This window comes from Narcine bancroftii, chromosome 5 (genome assembly GCF_036971445.1).
Source record: "Narcine bancroftii isolate sNarBan1 chromosome 5, sNarBan1.hap1, whole genome shotgun sequence".
Lineage (NCBI taxonomy): Eukaryota > Metazoa > Chordata > Chondrichthyes > Torpediniformes > Narcinidae > Narcine > Narcine bancroftii.
Window position 1 is genome coordinate 100,278,064 of NC_091473.1, and position 21,518 is coordinate 100,299,581.

Sequence of the window (21,518 nt, forward strand, 5' to 3'; positions counted from 1 at the left end):
CTCTGAAGTTTTCTCCTTTGGAAACTGTTCTAATGCAGCTTCTTCAAAAGTGCTTTCTACATAAATGCTTAACAATCTTTCGGGCAATTTCCTTTTTTTTCATCCCAGTTCTTAACTGTAAGAAGTTTTAACTTGCCAACTCTTACCATCAGTTCTGACTTTTTAGCCATTTTTAAATTAACCACTGAAGGGTTAGCTATGAACTGGTCAATATTCATAGTTGCTGGTTTTTCTGCTGGTGATTTATACACTCACCGTTTATTTTTAATTTCAAGCTGGAGGTTGAGTCAAACGCAGACAACTGATAACTAAGCACAAGTCCAATCGCCCCCAAAGCTTCCACATTGGTGCAGGAGTCACATAATGGAGTAGAGGTCGATCGGGATAACCATCCCGCTCCAGAAAAATAGGAAAAAAGTTAGGAAAAAGCAAAGCATAACAAAAATAAAACATAAGAAATAGAAGATAAAGAGAAAGATGTCTCCCAAGAAGGAGAAAGTAAAAGCAACTGGAAAAAAAGACATAGAAAAGTCGCCGGAGAAGATAGAAGAATGCCTTACCTGCATGAAGGAACAGGACGCTCTGGTGGCGAGGAGCGCCCTACCCTCGAGGTCAGTACCTGCCCTGTGGAGTCGCGACCCACCAGCTGGTGCACTACAAAAATGGCTCTAGGAGCCAAACAAAAGTGCGCAACTGCGCAATCAAAGGAGAAGGAGGACACCAGCAGGAGGGGGGGCTCAGCCGAGGAGCGGGCTGTCACAGAACGAACAGCTGAGGGACGCCCAACACCAGGGCGCTCAGCTGGAGGACGAGGAAGCCAGCAGATGAGGGAGCAATGAAACAGTCAGGGAGACAGACGGAAGGATGACCGACAAGGAGATCAACGTCAGGAAGCACAACAGATGAGCATCCCAGGAGGGGAGGAATAGTAACAAGAGGTCCAGCAGGAAGAGGCCCGATAAAAAGATACAAGCAGCTCATTAGGAAAAACAGAAGAGACACAGACACAAAGGAGAGAAGAAGAAGACACAAACATAGATACAGACACAGAAGAAGAGGAAGAAGAAGACCAAGATCTTCACAGAGAAATAGAAGGTTAAACTGATGCACAAAGAGAAATAAAAGGTAAAACTGATGAACAGAATATAGATAAAGTATTTTTTGAAGAGCAAATGAGATCATTAAAAGAATGGTTGTCATTAGAGTTTAATGCAATTAAAAGGAAAATGAAAAGAGCAGAAGATAAAATGCAAAGGTTAGAACTGGTAATGACAGAAATAGGGAAAAGAGTAGAGAATGTGGAAGAGTGGGAAATGGCCGTTGAAATGGAAGTAAATGACTTAAGAGAAAAATTGGAAGAAAGAGACAAAAAAATTAAAAGAGACGCAAGAGTTGTTATCTCAGAAAATTGATATGTTGGAAAATTATAGTAGGTGAAACAACATAAAAATAGTGGGCCTGAAGGAGGGTGAAGAAGGCACAGATATGAAGGAATTTATAAAAGGATGGATCCCGAAGGTCCTGGGAATGACAGAAATGCAAGAAGAAATGGAAATAGGAAGGGCATGCAGAGCATTAGCTCTGAAACCACAGGCACATCAAAAACCAAGATCCATCTTAGTAAACTTTTTGAGATACACGACAAGAGAAAATATACTGGAACCAGCAAGGAATAAAGTTAGAGAAGATAATAAACCATTAGAATACAAGGGTCAAAAAATATTTTTTTACCCAGACATACATTTTGAACTCTTAAAGAGGAGGAAGGAGTTTAATACAGCAAAATCGATTTTATGGAAAAAATGTTACAAATTTATATTAAATCATCCAGGCCTACTTAAAATATTTATACGTGTGGAGCAAAACAGACTGTTCTTGGATCCAGAGAAAGCACAAGAATTTGCAGAATGTTTGCAGGACAGGAGAAGAGATGAAGAGATGTAACAAGAATGAAGAACGGCGATAAAGTATATATAAAGATGTAAAAACAATGTATGTGTAAAGAACTAAAGAGGGAAAAGAGAAGGGAAGGAAGTAAGGGGAAGAAAAAGAGAGAGCTTTGTTATATGTGTTAAAAAAAGTGTTTTCTGGAGAGGGCTCAGTAGTGGGGGAATAACTGTCATTGCAAAATCAGTTGATGCTGCAAACAAGATCACAATCCAAATGAAAAGGGGAGTTGTGGTTGCCCGACAAGGGATATGGAGCCACTCAGAGAGGGGAGGATCTTTTGGGGTTAAGGTATTAGTGGATGTGGGAACTGCGGGGTACTTTATGTTTTAAATGTGTTGTCGTACGTAAAGTGTAATAAGAGCAAAACTAAGAGATGAAAATGGGGAAAAGGGGGATGAAGGTGGTGAAGAGGTTGAAAAGAGGTGTATGCAAGATATAAGATGGCCATGTTGAACTATATGACTATTAACATTAATGGGTTACATAACCAAATTAAAAGGAAGAGGCTACTAAATTTATTGAAGAAGGAAAAAATAGATAGAGCATTTGTGCAGGAAATGCAGCTAACTGAAGCGGAGCATAACAAACTAAAGAGAGACTGGGTAGGACATGTAATGGCAGCATCCTATAATTCAGAAGCTAGAGGTGTAGCCATACCAGTTAACAAAAATGTATCAATCAAAATAGTGGAGGAAATAATAGATCCGGCAAGGAGGTATGCAAAGATAAAGTGTCAGATATACTCAGAATTTTGGACTTTGCTCAATATATATGCGCCTAACGAGGAGGATCAAAAGTTTATGCAGGATATTTTTTTGAAGATTGCAGATACACAAGGAAATATACTGATAGGAGGGGATTTTAACCTTAATTTAGACCTAATGTTGGATAAAACTGAACAAAAGACAAATAAAAAGAATAAAGTAGCCAAATCAATGCAGGAAATGAAACTTATGGATATATGGAGGAGGCAACATCCTAGAGTGAAGGAATTTTCATATTATTCGAGTAGGCACAAAACTTACTCAAGGATTGATATGTTTTTGTTGTCAGCCCATATTCAAGGGAGAGTCAGGAAAACAGAGTATAAAGCTAAACTACTACCAGATCATTCAACCCTATTATTATCAATAGAACTGGAGGACATCCCACCAAGAACATGTAGATGGAGGTTAATCTCCATGCTACTTAAAAGACAGGAATTTAGGGAGTTTATTGAATGCCAAATTAAAACATATTTTGAAATAAACACAGTATCAGTGAAAGACAAATTTATATTATGGACACAATGAAAGCCTTCATTAGAGGGCAGATAATAAGTTATGTGACTAAGATGAAAAAGGATTACAATTGGGAAATAGAGCAGTTGGAAAAGGAGATAGTAAGTACAGAAAAGGAATTAGTAAAAAGGAATGATATAACGAAAAGGAGAGAATTGGCGGACAAAAAAATTAAATACCGAACATTACAAATGTACAAGGTGGAGAAGAACATAATGAAAACAAAGCAAAAGTATTACGAACTAGGAGAAAAAAATACATAAAATATTAGCCTGGCAACTTAAACAGAACAAGCTAAAAGAACGATATTGGCATCAAGGAAAAAGGACAAACAAATTACATATAATCCAAAAGAGATTAATGAAAATTTTAAGTGATTTTATGAATAATTGTATCAAACTGAGAACGAGGGGAAAGATGACAAAATAGAGGAATTTTTAGCTAAAATTGAACTGCCGAAATTGCAAGAAGAGGAACAAAACAAACTAATAAAACCATTTGAAACAGAGGAAGTACAGGATATATTAAAAAAGCTACCGAACAATAAAACACCAGGAGAGGATGGATTTCCAATAGAATTCTATAAACATTTAAAGAGTTATTAATTCCTCCTATCCTGGAAGTAATGAACCAGATAGAAGAAACAGAAAACTTGTCAGATTCACGTAAGACAGCAATAATTACAGTAACACCAAAGACGGGGAAGGATCCATTAATACCAGCATCATATAGACCAATATCTCTACTTAACTCAGATTATAAGAATATAGCAAAATTATTAGCAAACAGATTGGCCGATTGTGTACCTAAAATAGTAAAACAAGATCAAACTAGATTTATTAAGAAAAGACGAACAGCGGACAATGTCTGCAAACTTATTAATCTAATCTATGCAGTTCAAGGAAATAAGAAACCAACAGTGGTTGTTGCTCTAGTCGTAGAAAAAACCATTGACAGAGTAGAGTGCAATTACTTATTTAAAGTGTTACAGAAGTTCAATCTACCAGAAAAATATATAAATTGGATTAAAGCATTGTATAATGGACCGTTGGCGAAGGTAACAGTAAATGGATATGTATCAAGTCACTTTAAATGAAATAGGTCAACTAGACAGGGATGTCCACTATCCCCCTCATTGTTTGCCTTAGCAATAGAACTTTTGGCAGAACTGTTAAGAATGGAAAATAAAATAAAAGGAATAAAAATAAAGGAGGAGTATAAAATCAGCTTATTTGCAGATGACATCATCGTATACCTAACAGAACCAGAGGTATCAGTAAAAGAACTACATAAGAAATTGAAGGAATATGTAGAAATATATCAGGGTACAAGATCAACGCAAATAAAAGTGAAGTGATGCCAATGAGTAACGCAGACTATACAGAATTTAAAAAAGAATCACCATTTAAATGGCAAGCGCAAGCAATCTGTTACCTAGGGATCAGGTTAGATAATAACTTAAGCCACTTGTACAAACTAAATTATCAGCCACTAATAAAGAAATTGCAGGAAGACTAAGAACATTGAAAGAATTACTGCTAACGTTGATAGGGAGGCTAAACTGCATTAAAATGAACGTGTTCCCAAGGATACAATATTTATTTCAAATGTTACCAATTCCTGTAACTGAAAAATTCTTTAAGGAACTCAAGAGAATAATAAAGAAATTCTTGTGGAAAGGGAGGAATCCAAGGGTAGGATTAGATAAATTAGCAGAGAGCTATAATCAAGGTGGTTTGCAGTTACCAAATTTTAGAAATTATTATAGAGCTGCAAAATTAAGGTATTTATCAGATTTTTACCAGACAACGGAAAAACCAGATTGGACTAAGATAGAACAAGATAAAATAGGGGAAAAGGTACCAAAACATATACTTTATAAGTGGGATGAAAAGCTGGTGCAATATAAAAACTCACCAGTATTGCATCATTTACTTAATACATTGTAGAAAATCCACTTAGAAAGGAAAAAAATGAATTATGAAATACCAAAATTACTATTGACGCAAAATCCGCTAATCCCTTTTACTATAGACAACATTTCCTTTAGAGAATGGGAGAGAAAAGGAATCAAAAGAATAGAAAATTGTTTTTTGGGAAGTAAATTATTAACATTTGAACAGTTGAAGAACAAATTTGGAATAACTCATGGTACAATGTTTGCATATCATCAATTGAAAGCTTATTTAAAGGATAAATTGGGAAACAGCTTGAGATTACCTGAAGGAAGCAGCTTTGAATAAGTGATTACAGACACAATGATAATTAAAAGATTTATAACCAACATATACATTAAGCTGCAAGATAAGGAAAATGAAATAAACTATAAACCTAAGCAGAACTGGGAAAAGGATATAAACATTAAGATAAAAAATGAAGTATGGCAAAAATTATGTTCTGGAACTAAGAATACAATAAACAAGGTTACGCATGATACAGTATAATTGGTTACACAGGGTATATATTACTCCTCAAAAATTAAAAAAATTGAACTCAACATTATCGGATAGATGTTTTCGCTGTAAGAAGGGATGGGAACAACATTACATGCAACTTGGGCATGTACTAAAGTAATTGCATTTTGAGAAGAATTAAATCAGATACTAAATAAAATTACAAAATATAACATACCAAAAAAAACAGAGATAATTCTTTTAAATAAAATAAGAAGTAGAGAATTAGGCTTCAAATTGGATAAAGTGCCAAAAAAATAATTATGATAGCCTTAGCGATAGCAAAAAAATGTATAATGTCAACTTTGAAAATGGAAGAGAGCATGAGTATACAGCAATGGGACATGGAAATGAATAAATGTATTCCATTGGAAAAAAATAACATATAATTTCAAAAATAAAGACACAATGTTTGAACAAATTTAGGAACCATACATAGAACATATCAGAGAGAGCTTGCCTACGACCTCCATCCCCTAAAATGAGAATGAATATGATAAGAAGACAAAACGACTAGATTCAGTGATGCATTTTTCTTGTTTATTTTCCTTTGTGTGAAGATATTGTTTTATGGTTTGATTGTATTGTAAATGTTGAATATTTATGGGTTTTGGAGGGGGGTGGGTAGAGGGGAGGGAGGAAAAGTGGAAAAAGAAGGGGAGAAAAGACCACTGTGTAAATTTAATGGGAAACATTTGTATATATTTTGGTTGATATGTTTCATAGCGTGAAAAATTAAAAAAATATTAAAAAAGGCTTCCAAATTGCTCTGATCCCGGACAATGTCCCAAAATTATGTTACAAGATCAAACCAGCAACCACAAAGAAGGCATATCACACAGAGGTAAAGATGAACAATTACTTTATTAACAAAAATTCACCTTCAAACTTTAATTCAAAATCCCCTCTTTTATAACAATGCCCACTGGTTTCTATGCAAATTTCAAGAACAGTGTAAAACTAATAAGTTCCCCAATCTAAATATCACATACGTAATTAAAGTCTAAGTTATATTTCCAACCAGCCCACAGAAAAACTTAGACACAAAACAAACAAAACACATAAGACTCACAAAACTTCGATCTTAACTGAAGCAAAGATCATAAACAAAATTTAGTTTGTTTGGTAAACTGAAGCCAAATGATCTTTGAGAGAGAGAGAGAGAGAGAGAGAGAGAGAGAGAGAGAGAGAGAGAGCACAAAATTCAAAGTTGTCTTCTTGTATTGCTTGCAGAGAGAGGAACAATTGGTTTGGTCTGGATCCTTCTGACTGCCCTCAGAATGTTCATCCTTTTTGAAATCCCAACATTCTAAGCTGTCCTCCAGACCATGACTCATGCTCTGTGCCTTCTTCCACTCCACAGCACCACCCAGTGGTGGTTTGTCCTCCAAGTCCAGAATTTTTTAGATCATTTTCTGCACATGCTCAGTCCGTCTCCCACTCTCTCAGCAGTCCACCTTCACCTTGGCTCTCTAAGGCAAACTCACTTTTTAACATAAAACCACACAACACATAGGCCAATACACAACTCAGAACTCTGTAACAACAGAGTCTGCCCTCAATAATTTGATATAGATTAAATTGTATTCATCAAAATTCATGCTAAGGATAGTTTAGGATTTGCTTTCCTATAGCATGTGATAAATGATCAGAAAATGAAGCTTTAGTGCTAGAAAATTTTTGCTATTTGACAATGTGTTGTGATATTTGGTTTGCAGCTTCTGTTTTTTGACTTGTAGAATCATGGTATTAAGAGGTATCTTATTCTGTGGTTTTGATAGTTTTCTGGTATATATGATGTAGGGGTGAACAACAGGAACATTATCATGTGGATGGATCATCGAGCAGTTGATCAAGTAGACCGAATAAATCAAACAAAACATTGTGTACTGCAGTATGTGGGTGGAATGATGTCCCCAGAAATGCAGCCACCTAAACTTCTCTGGTTAAAAGAAGTAAGTCTTTACTTTTAAACCTTTGAGCTTTCAATGAATATGTTCCAAATAAGTAATATTGAAAAAAAAATAGTCAGTGAATGTTTTATTTTTTATATAAAAGCTATAGAGGAGAAAGAAAAGCTCATAAAAATATGGATCATAACTGTTCTAGCTCTGCACCTTTCTCCAGAAGGAAACTATCTTGCGCAAATACTTATTTGCAGCCCTGTCTATATATATCGAAAGAGAAAATTTAAGGCTTAAGTATTTTAGATTTAGAGCATTAAAATCATCAAAGATTGTACAGATAGACCCCGACTTAATGATATTTCAAAGCAAGGATGATCAGAATCTGTACCTTTGATTTTGAGTTCTGATCTTTATCTGCACTTGCGATGTCTTGGCCATCTGCGCATACTAACTCCGAATGCCACGGCCACCCACACATACTAACTCTTGACACCACGGCTGCCTGCGGATTCAAGCTGCCAATGCCACGGGCCGCATTCCAAGCTCCCGTCGGGCTCATGGCAGGAGCAGGGATGTCGGGCTCACGGCGGGAGTGTGGATCTCGGGCTCTTGGGACCTTGGCAACCCCTTCTTTACGAAACGTAGAGTGCAATATAGTTTTGACTTGTGATCATTTTGACTGAGGATGAATGTCCTGGAACCGATCCCCATCGTAAGTCAATGTCAACCTGTAGTTGTGATTATGGTTCTTGTTCAATGTGTCTATCATATTCATACAATCTATTCATAGATTATGTTTTCAAGATTGGCTTTCATTATTATTAAACGCCTGTATATTGAATTTTCCACGATTACAGCAAGGGCAAAATGAACCTTGGGTACTTACCTTTCCCAGCAAAAAAGGGTAGATGGTAATATCAAAATAGAATTTTAAATGAGAGGCAGCTTGATCTTGGAAATTGAAGTAATAGAAAGCAAGATTTGATTTTTGTGATGCTTTCTTCATCGATATTCATAGTCACAGGTGTGCAGATTGCTGGTGGGTGGTAGCATTGGTAAGTAGGAGATGATGACAGATTCTGTCATCAAATGGAGTTGTTCTTCAGCATTTCTTTAATGGCAGGGTTGTTCTAACCAAGAATTCAGCAGATGTCTTCTCTTATGGTTCAAGTAAGCAAAGGTCCCATTAAAACATTTATGAATCAGTTAATGTCAGATACTGTTCTTGTAGGTGCTGTAATTTTCATCAGGAAATGGAAACTAAATCTTGGAAGATGCCTTTGCATCTCCCAATCAATTAGCTTCCAATTTTAGTTTCTAATTTTGTTGCAAGTTTTATTTAGGGGATTTAAATGAAAGTTTTTCTGAAGTTCTATAGTGGTCAGCTAACTAGCTGAGTTCCAATCCTGTTATGCAACCTACCTGTTGCATCAATGCATCTCCTAGTAGTTTTCTGTACTTTCTACATTTTTGTACGCTTTGGTGAAATTCCACTCTCCCACCTGAGTTTCTAAAATAATAACTTGGAATTAGAAGCCTGAAAAAAATGTGATGGAATTCAGGTACAACAAGATTGTGCTTGAAATGCTGAATTTTAGAAATTCTCATGGGAAAAGAGTATTCAGTCAGAGGTAAATTCCCATCTTAACCTTTGACAGGCACCTTTTCATTACAGACTTTGTTATGGATCTTTATAATTGAACGCTGAACTGTGGTATTTACTTTTCACTAAAGTCTTTCAGCTCAGTTAACTAATATCCTGATTGTATTGGAGGTTTGGATATAGACCTCAGGTTGCTGATGTTTAGAACATGAGTCTGTGTGACTGTATGGCCTGCGAGATTGCTGGAGGCAAATCCATTGGCACTTCGTGTCTCTGAGGTGTTACAAGATCAAACTAGCAACCACAAAGAAGGCATATCACACAGGGGTAAAGATGAACAATTACTTTATTAACAAAAATTCACCTTCAAACTTTAATTCAAAAAACCCCCCTTTTATAACAATGCCCACTGGTTACTATGCAAATCTCTATAACAGTGTAAACTAATAAATTCCCCAGCCTAAATATAACATGTAATTAAAGTCTAAGTTATATTTCCAACCAGCCCACAGAAAAACTTAGACACAAAACACACACAAAACACACAAGACTCACAAAACTTGGATCTTAACTGAAGCAAAGATCATAAACAAAATTCAGTTTGTTTGGTAAACTGAAGCCAAAAGATCTTTGAGAGGGAGAGAGAGGGCACAAAATTCAAAGTTGTCTTGTGTTGCTTGCAGAAAGAGGAACATCTGGCTTGGTCCGGATCCTTCTAGCTACCTTTGGAATGTTCATCCTTTTTGAAATCCCAACATTCTAAGCTGTCCTCCAGACCATGACTCATGCTCTGGGCCTTCTTCCACTCCACAGCACCACCCAGTGGTGGTTTGTCGTCCAAGTCCAGAATTTTTTTAGATCATTTTCTGCACGTGCTCAGTCCATCTCCCATTCTCTCAGCAGTCCACCTTCACCTTGGCTCTCTAAGGCAAACTGTCACTTTTTAACATAAAACCACACAACACATAGGCCAATACTCCATGGAGTCCCCATGGAGTTCAATGGTGAAGTAGGTATTTGCTGAAATTCATCAGCTCTTGAAGATTCTATTAGTAGATTTTGCACCAAGTTGAACCTAGTGGAGGATCCATGAGTCCCTTCATTTGCATGGGAATTGTAAAACAGCATAAAAATAAATGAAAGATTAGGGTATAGCCAACAGCTACAAAGAAACACACACACACACACACAGTGTGGCAGGTTAAGCTCACTCCTTTATTAAGGCTGCTTTTATACTGTTCAAATTCCTGCCGTTTTTGCTGATTGACTGAGTCAACCATATGAATAACAATAGCAGGCGGGAAAGTCCATGCAAATGAATGCCCTTCTTCTGCAGTCTCTTTCTGCTGAGTTAGCGGGTAGATTGACCAACGCCATTTTAGAGCTGTTAATGCTGCCCCAGATTCAACCTCCACTGGTTCGTTGTCCTGGGAATCGCTTTAGCGATCTCTATCCGCGTCTGCTGCCACGCGATGTGCCGGCCCGATCTCCGCAATTGCATGCCGCCACAAAGGTTAGTCAATTTTCTTGTATTTTTTTTGTTCTCATGGTATTTTATTTGTATCACGTTAGAATATAGAGCAGTGCAGCACAGGAGCAGGTGCCTCGCCCCACAGTGTTTGTGCTAATTAAGTTATTTCAACTTTTTGTGTTGATTGCAATATTTTAAAAAGTGTTTTTCTCTTAAATGTTTCAGATTGTAAAGGATTGTGAATCTTTAGGATTCTCAACTCCAGAGATTTTGCATTCTGCATGATTCAGCTGGAATGTGTTCAAACCTGCCTGCATCCCCCTTTCACCTCTTGCAATTGTTCTTTTTTTTAGAAGCAACTGGTGTCTCCCAGTTTCTTGGAGGGAAATTATTAGTGCAACTGACCCATGAGGTAACTTTGAGGGATTATTGGTCTCAGGCACACAAGCCTCATGCTATCAGAAGTCCTCTTCCACTGTCTATAAATGTTTCTGATGATAAGAGATACTTGGAAACAGCTGAAGTATATTTAAATAATTTAGAGAATCAAAAATTACTTTAAAATTAAATATATGAAGTACATCCAGCTGCTCAGATCAGTAAAAATCTCTTCTGAACTGTATGGTAGGTCTAGGGATGGAGTGAGAGATTAGATGTGGCAGCATTGAACCGTCAGCCTATTCTGGACTTGAATAGTGCTGGTTGCAGGAAGAGAAGTCCAGAATGTGCTGACATGAGCTATATAGTCGACAGTTCCCTTTGAAACCATTGACTGGCTGTCAGTGTGATATGACTTATTAATTCAATTCAAGCTAAGATTAACTTTTGGGCTATAGGGAAACAAAGAATACAGGGCTCAGACAGGAAGTTATGGCCAAAGATGAGACCAAACCTGATAGTTTTGAAAGGTAGAACGGACTCAAGAGTTGAACTGCTTCTCCTTCTTCTTGCATTGCTGTGTTCATATGTTGTTCTTTTTTGTTGTGTTTATACTGCCTTACCTTGGAGCAAAGAGGTGTAAAGAAAGTCAGAAGAGCGAGAGAGGGGAATGGAGGAGAAAATAAAGGGATGCTTTACACTCACCCACCCACCCACTTTCCCACTGCTCTACTTTCTCTCCCCATTATTCCTACATTTCATCATTATTTCCTGTATTGAATTTCTTCTCCCTTACTATATATTCCTCCCTCAAAGGTGAATTATTGTTCAATGGAAAATGGCAGCATTTAAGACTACACCCTAGAGAATATTAAGGAAGAGAACTGCCTGAAAGTTGGGGTCTTGCTCTGTGGGATCTGTGCATTCCTGGCGCTTTGAGTTTGCTTGAGCATGTTTGTTTAGTTTCTATACACCTCGTGGGGGTTCAGGATATAGATCACACATGTCAAACTGAGGCCCGCAGGCCAAATTTGGCCCGTGATATAATTATATTTGGCCCGCAAGATCATATCAAATATGTTTTAGAGCTGGCCCGCTGGCTGCCGTGCCAGTATAGCGCATGCACAGCTAATACTACAAATCCCAGAATGCTTTGCAAATGCGTTGGCGCCGGCCCGTCAGCCCGCTAATCGCCCCCACCTCCTCTGTTTACTTTCATTGGCATCTGCGACCTGTCGCCCAACTCACATGTAATAAACCCCTTACGAAAAATGGCCAAACCAAAGACAGAAAACAGGACCTTTCAAGACAGGTGGGAGGCAGACGATATGTTCATCATTTTAAAAGACCAACCTGTTTGTCATTGAAGCAAGTTGTTATTTTTTTGACTTGTTGGCTTGTGAAAAAAAATACATTTAAAAGGAGCTTAAAGGCTATAGAGAAATATTATTTATTGAATATTTTATTTCTCATTTGTTAATGCTTCTTCTGGAAAGAGTTTAACCAAAACTATTATTAAACATTTATTTTAATAAGAAAAAGTTTAACATTACATATGTTGAAAGAAGAGAAAACATGCAGATGTTGTTGAAAAATTTCAATAAATATTTAGTTTGGCCCACGACTTAGTCCAAGTTTTAATTTTGGCCCTCTGTGAATTTAAGTTTGACACCCCTGATATAGATATTAACATCTTTATCTTAAGTAATGTTTAAAAAGCTCAAAAATAATACATTAATGTTGAGGTATTAATAATTATTTTAATTAAATAGAGCTTCAAAATAATATTGGTACAATATCTTCATACCTGCTTAAATAGTCAAGTAGAACTGTACCTATTGGCAAAGGATGTGGTTCTTTTGATTTAAGCATAAACAATATTCACATTGGAATGAGTCTTCAGATTTGTTGTTCTGAATCTACCTTCTTCCACAATTCAGTCATGCAGTTTTTATTGACTGTATGTTCTTCAGTACTAACCACATCTATTGCTTTTAATATTTAGTAGGCAATGTTTATAACTGACTGGTTATAGCAGACGGTGTAAGTAACTGCTTCTTTGAGTTCATTTGACTTCATATTCAAGTTTTATGTGAAGTATACAATATTTTATTTTAATTCCCATAAATTATTCAGATAAATATAAACCACAGAAACTCCTTGTTCAAATTGTATTCACAATTGTAGTGAAAGATTCATTTTGTTAAATATGTTGCCAGACTTCAAAAAAAAGTTTGCAATAATTACACTGAACTATATTAATTAGAAATTTTAATAATGTGTTTATATTTACATTTCGGAGTTAAATTGATTCCATACCAGAAATATATTAAACCTTTCATGTTGACATATGGCTTGTAAATGTTTGTCAGATGCAAGCTAGAATTTGGGGTTTTTTAAGTTCCTCATTGCCTTCTCCACAATGAGATTTTCTTTCTTCAGCTGGACCTAATGATGCCTGCAGCTGTGTTAATGTGTGCCAAATGTGAACTCGTTTTCAGTCTGCTTTGAGCAGCTGGGGGCTCATAACCTTATAAACATGGAAAAGCCACAGTAACAAGGTTCAGGAAGTGCAAGAACAACAAAGCTGAGGGCTTAGCTTTAATCCCTAAGAAACAGCTTTGTATTAATTTTCCATGGGCATTTCTGAGAATGGTTTGAAGTTATGCAATGGGATGGTCCCATATTTGATCTCCAATCTATGCTGAGGTCAGTTAAGCAACATTTTGAGTGCCCTTTTTTTGTCTTATTATTCCTGGTATTAGTCCGTCCCACTCTGTGATGTAGGAACCATGTTTTTACAATGGGAAAAGCTCAAAACTTATTTGCCCCATTCATCTTGCCAGTTCAAAAGTACAGTATAGAAAAAAGTGCTATACAGTATTGTGAGAACTTGCTCATCAGAAAATATAATGGATTAACCTGCCCACAAGTAAGGTATAAATCAACATAATTTCGTAGAGTGATCATCTTGACAAGGCAATTGATGGATCAATTTACTGGTGTTCCTATATACAATCCATTTAATAACCTTCGGAGTGTGTAAATTTGAATAGTTAGCTAAGATTGCAACCTAAACACACATACAATGGAGGAAATTCTGAACTGAAGGATCAAAAAAATAAGGTAGAGAAATACAAGAGCTGCAGATGTTGGAATCTTGAGCAGAGAAAGAAATCCTGAAGGATCAGCAAGCCAGACATGGGTAGAAATGGTTTGTCAACATTTAGGGTTTGAACCCTTTGTCAAGAAAAAGTGATAAGGTGCCATGTATGGACTACACATGGTAAAGGAGAAAGCATCTATTATTTTTTAAACTGTTATTGTGGTTACATTTACGTTGTACCATTTTTCCAACAAGTACATGGTGAGGTCATTACATGTATTGTAACAGAATTAGGAAAAATGTAAAGAATGGTGTACTTGTTGCCTTTCAAATGTAACATGGACAGAGCATAATTTTACAGTCCTATTATTTGAGATGATGTGTGAAAATTTCTACGAATATTTGGATTGCACCAACACTATGATGTGTTAATGTGTTGAATAAAAGGATATATTTGTTTTGGTTAAATTATGTTTCAGTCATTGGAGGTAGGGCTCTTAAATCTTTTCATTTATACGATTCGTAAGGATGGCAAAAATCTGACAGAGTGAAACTCCCAGCTTTCCAGGACTGCAGTATACCATGAACTTGATATCATGCCAGTGTCCTCTTTCCAGGGGCGATAAGTATTTCACTTTCTATATTAACCTCAACAGTGCAAAAGTGGTTAGTTTCCAGTTACAAAAATCAATTTGTATTTTTATATAACCTTTTGGTTAAAGCAGTTATTTTAATGTCCGTCCTATGACATGCACATATTCCTTCATTTTTGTTACATTTATGAATACGATGGAATATCCATTGAAGACCAAGTAAAAGCCTGAGGCAGCAGAGCTATAGAGCTGCTCCAAGAGAAATTCAAATATTTTGGTAGGTCCTGCCAATGCAACTCAGATTTGTAGTGGTGTGTAGTATCAAGGAGGATCTCAGAGACTTGGAATAAACTCTCCTCTGCAGATAATGAAGACCTGAATGAATGTGAGGGACCAGCTGCTGAAGAAGGAGTGTAATTTGAACACCTTGAGGAAGAGCAGCAAAGGATGAATTAATCATAGAAGAACCATGACTTGCTTCTTTTCCTAAGTTGAAAATTCTCACTGTTCTTGTAACATCTCTCCCTTAATCCTATAACAAAGATTGAAAGCACTCAGCCAAGTCATATATCAATGACATACCAATCTTGTAGATTTAGAAGCAGATTTATAACCACATTGCAGACCATAGAGCCAAGTGATTAATATGAAGAATTTAATTCAACAAAGAATTGATTGCAGTTCATCTCTTATTTAGCAAATTCATGCTGCTTTCATCTCGGGAAGTTTTCTAAATTGACTGTTCATTTCTAGAAGTACCTCCCCTAGTAGCCTAAGCACAGCCTGGAAGGCTGTTATCCCTGGCTAGATACTTCAGATGCTTATGTTGCCAACTTTGGGAGTTTTGATCTTTGAAAGCCAAATTAAAACCCCATGGCTTCCACTCACCTGAATCCAGCTAATTTCATGATACAACACATATTCAACTGAAGTTATCTGCATTATTGGCACAAAATAGAAGTTCATCAGAAGGACTTAAAATATGTAGCTACCTATGACAGCAAATCTCATGGCTTATCAAGTAGCAAATAATAATGGAGCAGCAGACTAAAAAATCCTCCAAATTCATAGAACATTTAACAGTACAGCACAGGAACAGACTCTCAGCCCATGATGTCTGCACCAAACATTAAACTAAAACTGCCGCTTACACATGCTATTGCTCAATTCATATGTCTATCTAGAAGCCGATTAAACACTCTGTATTTTGCTTCCACCACTTTCCACCTGGCAACCCATTCCAGGCACAAACCACTCTCTGGTAAAAAAAAATGCCCTGCACATCTCCTTTAAAATTTCCCCCTTACCTTTAATGCATCTCCTCTAGTATATGATATTTTGCCCTCAGAAAATGTTTCTGACAGTTTGTCCGATCTATGCTCCTCAACTATAAATTTTTATAAACACAGTAATAAAATGAACTAATATCCATGGCTTCTTCCATGCCAGTATCTTCAATGTTGGGGCCCTAGTTAGTCAGGGATATTGGGCAAGCTTTATTACTTGCATGCATTATTGTAGGTTCCCATAATATTTTATTTCTAGTTCTATCATGAGAAAATATTATCAGATAGACAGGAAAAGATGTGCTCAAAGCTTTCTTTAAGAAATGCAACAACTGTATTAGATTTGTGTAAGGACAGCAGAAAACCTTATATCTAGAAATGGAATTCTAAATTATTATTTGGCCCTACTAAAGCATTTAATTAAAATATGGAATGAAATTAATGGTCAAATTGGGAACAAGGGGGGTGTTTCACCTAAAACACCCCTGGCTCAAAATATATTAATTTCATTAATGATTAATAATAAAATTCCTGGACACTTGGTCCTTGAGAGGGGTCATGTGTATAGAGGATTGTTATGAGCAGGGACAATTTATGACATTTGAGCAAATTAGGAATAAATATGATGTTTTAAATACATATTTTTTCTGCTATCTTCAGTTAAGATCTTACTAAAAGGACATATTAGGTCCAGCACTAACCTTACTGTAGTGTGGCAAAATAGAGACTTTGGTTTGAAAGGAGAGCACACAAAAAAAATGCAAAAATGTGTTCCTTAGTTTGGGCAGGACCCCTGAACAAGGGCTTGATAAATCAAGACCGTTGTGTCTGGGTTGTACCATCTGAAGTCTTAATAAACACTAGAAAGGCTTGTAAGTTTATAGCACATTTCTTTACTCACATCAAGCTACTAGATCACATATTGACGCAATGTCACTTACTGTGCATGCACCACTCTCAAGTGTGATGTGGCTCTTACAGTATTAGTGTTCATGCTCTAGCACAAAATAGTCCCAGGTTTCCTCAGTATATAACATCCCTCTTTCTTAAAATATAATTATTTATATTTTAAAGATTTATTACAACTTAAGGTTTCTTAAAAATAAATTGTTACTGCTTCTTTATCTGCAATTGCAATGAATAATTAACTATTCTATTCACACATTTGCAGTTCTATATTCTTTTCAGCAGAATTGCACTGGTGGTAGGATGTTGCTTCTCTACATTGTAGACCTTGTAGCAACTGTTTGGTTCTGCGGTTCCCCTGCTTCTTGCTGTGCAGTTGTTACAGTGTTGTTGGTTGAGGTTTCTCCTCGCGTTCCTTCACAAGTTGTTGGAATTACAGAAGCCTCTGATACTTCTGGTGTTTTTTGTGTCAGATCTGGTGCTGGACGAATGTGGGTCCTGTTTCGTCTCAGTTGCCTGCCATATTCTGTCTCAATTATGTTTGACCTTGGCATCTCAGCTTTTCTAACAATCTTTGCTGGACTCCAGGATTTTATCACTAGCTCTTGAACATGCACATGCTGCCCTGTGAAGAGTTATGGTAATGTTTGTGCATGTTTGTAATAATGTTGACAACTTTCTTCTTGTATTTTAGTCAACTTTCTTATTATTTCCTCTTGGTCGTCTAGTGGATAGATTTTCCTTGGCAGGGTGTCTTGTACTTTATGCCATTCAGAAACTCTGCTGGGGACTTCATGTTGGCCCTCAAGGGTATTGCTCGCAGTGACAGAAGAGCAAGGTAAGGGTCTTCCTTTGTCTCTCGACATTTAGTGAGAGTGGGTTTAATTGTCTATACTTGCCTCTCAATGAATCCATGGCCCTTGGGGTAATATAGTGATGGTGAACCCATATTCTGCAGCTATTTCTCTGAATTCATGAGATGTGAATTGGGTCCCATTGTCACATATCACTTGTCCGGGTTTCCCCTGTTCTGTGAAGAGCGCTAATACTGTAGCAGTGATGGTTGGTGCTCTCAGGTCCTTCACTTTCCTGATGAAGGGGAATTTGGAGTAGTAGCAGGACACAATGAGATACCACTCTTGGTTTTCAGTGAATAGGTCCGCTCCCACAGTGTGTCATGGCATGGTAAATATTTCAATGGGAATCATCTCTTCCTTTTGTCCTGTATTTCTGGCATGCTGGACATGTAGCCACCATTTTTTCAATGTCTTTATACATGCCTGACCAGTAAACTGCTGACTTTGAGTTTGCATTTCTCCATTCCCATGTGGCCTTTGTGTATTTTCTGGAGAATTTATTTTTGCATTGTCTCTGCTTTTATCAGCTGACTCCCTGCTAGCAGTACACTGTTCTCCAGGGATATGTCATCCCTGATAGATCAATACTGACATATTGTAGGCTGTACCTGTTTTATCCTTTCTGGCCATCCCTGTATCACCTGTTGTGAGAGCAGCTGCAGCACCTTGTCCATTGTGGTTTCTTCTTTAATCAGGTTTAGTTTGTTACTGGTCACCCTAATAAAATGATGTACTTTGATCTCCATGCCATTTATTTTGTATTTTTCGTTTTGGAGAAAGATGTGACAAAGCATCAGCAAGCACCATTTCCTTCCCTGGCCTATACTTCAAGATGAAGTCATAACATTGGAGCCGGAGGAGTAGCCTCTGTAATCTGACTGGTGCCTTGCTGAGGTTCTTTTTCTGGATGTGTTCAAGTGGGTGATGATCACTCTCTACCACAAACTGTCTCCCATAGAGGAATTTGTAGAATTTTTCATACGACCGCCAAAAGCTCCATTTCGATATTGGCACATCGGGTCTCTGCTGTTGTCAAGGCTTTTGAGGCAAAGGCTATCTGTTTTCCTTCCTGCACCATTGCTGCCCAAAGGCTCTGATGGAAGTGTCTACTTGTAATATGACAGCATTTTTTCTGTCCTGGTAGCTCAGTTCTATTTTTCTGCAGACCACTTCCTTAAGCTTGTCAAAATTTAATTGATACGATGGTGACCACTGAAACTCTACATCCTCTTTCAGCAATTTTCTGGCTGTGTGGTCTGACATGTGTGGGCTGAAGGAACTCATGTACTGGACTAGGCCAAGGAAGTTTCCTAGTTCCTTTATGTTCTTTGGGTGTTCCATTTCAACAATGGCTGCTACCTTCTCTGGGTTTGGCCTGACCCCATCAGGTGTGTACACCATTCTGAAGAATTAGCACTTCTTCTCCTTAATGATGCATTTGTGTGCATTGAGTTTGATGCTGGCCCCTCTTGTTCTCTCCATGACTTTGTGCAGGTGAAGGTCGTGGGTTTTCCCATCTCTACCAAAGATCTGGATGTTGTCTGCGATGCCGACAGCACCCTTACATCCCTTGTAGGACTCATCTATCTTTTGCTGGAAGATGTCTTGGCTCATCTTTGGGGCAAAAGGTAGTTGCAGGAACTTGTACCGGCCGAATAGAGTATTGAACATTGTGAGCAGTGTCGATTCTTCATTCAGCTTCATGTTCCAATATCCATTCTTTGCATCTAGTTTGCTAAAGATTTTGGATCCCTCTAGTTCAGAAGTGATGTCTTCCAGTGTTGATGTTGGATAGTGACCTCTTTTGATTGCTTGGTTTAGATCTTTTGGGTCCAGACATATCCTCAGGCAGCCATTCGATTTTTCATTTATTACAATGGAGTTCACCCAGTCGGTTGGCTCCACCACTTTCGCTATCACTCATTTTTCTTCCATTTCTTTGAGCTCCTCCTCTAGCCTTTGTTTCAGTTCTAATGGCACCTTCTTTGGAGTATGGATTATTGGTTTGCATTCTGGGTCCATGGTTATGTGGTATTCGAAATTTCTGAAGCACCCGACTGTGTCATCAAAGCATTCAGGGTACATGTCCATGAGCTCAACCTTATTTGTGATTGGAGGACATCACTCAAGCAGAATGTCACTGTTGATCGTCTTGGACATTACCTTCTCCCTGATCTCATTGTTTACAGAGATTAACTGTAATTCCTGACAACTATTCAGGCCTAGGATTGATGGTCCATTGGCGTCAACCACGAAGAATGTGCATATGATGCCCTTTCCTTTATGTCTGCCTTCTATTTGGACTCTTCCTAGTTGTTTAATCATGGGGCCACCATAGGCTGTGAGGGTGACGTTTATGGTTTCTAGTGTGCCTTCCTTTGGGTACCCATTCTCCATGTTCTCAGGAACATCTGATGGTACAGTCTGAGCGGGAGGAAGTTGCTTTGTGATTCAGTGTCCAACTTTATTTTCAAGTTGAATGTTGTCGGTTTGTTTCTGATGTTTCTTTTCACTTGGATCTTGGTGTGCAGTTCATTTTTTTCTCCCTTCCTTTTCTTGGAGGTCTCATGGAGGAGTGTTGTTTAAATGTCGAGCGTCAGTGTGTCTGAGTCACTGCTGTTGCTTCCCTCGACGTAGTGTAGTTTCCTTCTGTATTCTTGTTTTCTCTCTCTTTTCGTGCCAAATGTACACATCTTTTCCCAGTGATTGGCCCTCCACTTTGAACCATACATAGTGCATTTCTTGTGGTCATTGAAGGGGGGTAGTCTGCCGCACCTCCTACAGTTTTCAGATATCTCCGGCATCGACCCTTCTATCACTGTGCTGCATGTTGGCCTGCATGGAGAAAGATTGCATTTGCCTCCTAGTGGCCTCAAAGGCCCTAGCTGTGTCTATGACATCTGCTAGTTTCAAACCGTCTTTTCCTATGAGAGCTTTCTGCACTTCAGGATGAGCCCTTCCCCAAATTAATTGGTTTACTATTCTCTCCTCTATTTCTTTGAATTTACATTTCACAGCAATATTCCTTAACCTTGTGAGGAAATTATCTACTGACTCATAAGGCTCTTGTTTTAATCCCTGGAACTTGTATCGCTTTATTCTATGGTTGGATCATGGTTCCAGATGAAAGGAAAATTTTTCAAACATCTTTTCTGGGTTATTTTCTTCCTCTTCAGCCAGCTCCCAGCTATTAAACAGGTCTAGTCCTTGCTCCCCCATCCAAAGAAGGATGCAACTAACCTTTTCCTTTGGTGTAGCTCCCTTGAGGAAACCTTTGAATGCCAGGTTGCACTTCTGCTTGAACTTTTGATGTTGTTGGCTTCCCCATCCATTACTGGGTGCAATGCTGCTGCTGTGGCCATTTTCTTCTTCAGCACTGGTAATCAGATAATGGTACTTTTTCTTTGTTTTCTTCTTTAAGTGTTTTTTTAAAATTCTTTATGGTGTGGGTTTCGATCGATCCCACCACTGCCACCATGTTTTGTCTGGGTTGTACCATCTGAAGTCTTAATAAACACTAGAAAGGCTTGTAAGTTTACAGCACATTTCTTTACTCACATTAGGCTACCGGGTCACATATTGATTCAATGTCACTCACAGCACATGCACCACTCTCAAGTGTGAAATGGCTCTTACAGTGTTCATGTTCTAGCACAAAATAGTCCCAGGTTTCCTCAGTATATAACAAAGACAAAGGTGGGAATCAGATTTTGGTATAGAAATTGATC

General features: G+C 37.7%; 1 protein-coding gene across 7 annotated transcripts in view; it reads left to right on the plus strand.

Moving 5' to 3' along the window:
* fggy (FGGY carbohydrate kinase domain containing) overlaps positions 1-21,518 on the plus strand; it is a 347,777-nt gene that overhangs the window by 16,647 nt on the left and 309,612 nt on the right. For 6 of the 7 annotated variants that reach the window (XM_069938509.1, XM_069938508.1, XM_069938507.1 and 3 more), the window contains exon 4: positions 7,487-7,638. The exons of the other annotated variant lie outside the window; for it this stretch is intronic. In XM_069938509.1, the coding sequence (XP_069794610.1) occupies positions 7,487-7,638 (152 nt within the window). The remainder of the gene's footprint in view (positions 1-7,486; positions 7,639-21,518) is intronic. 7 annotated transcript variants of the gene reach the window in all.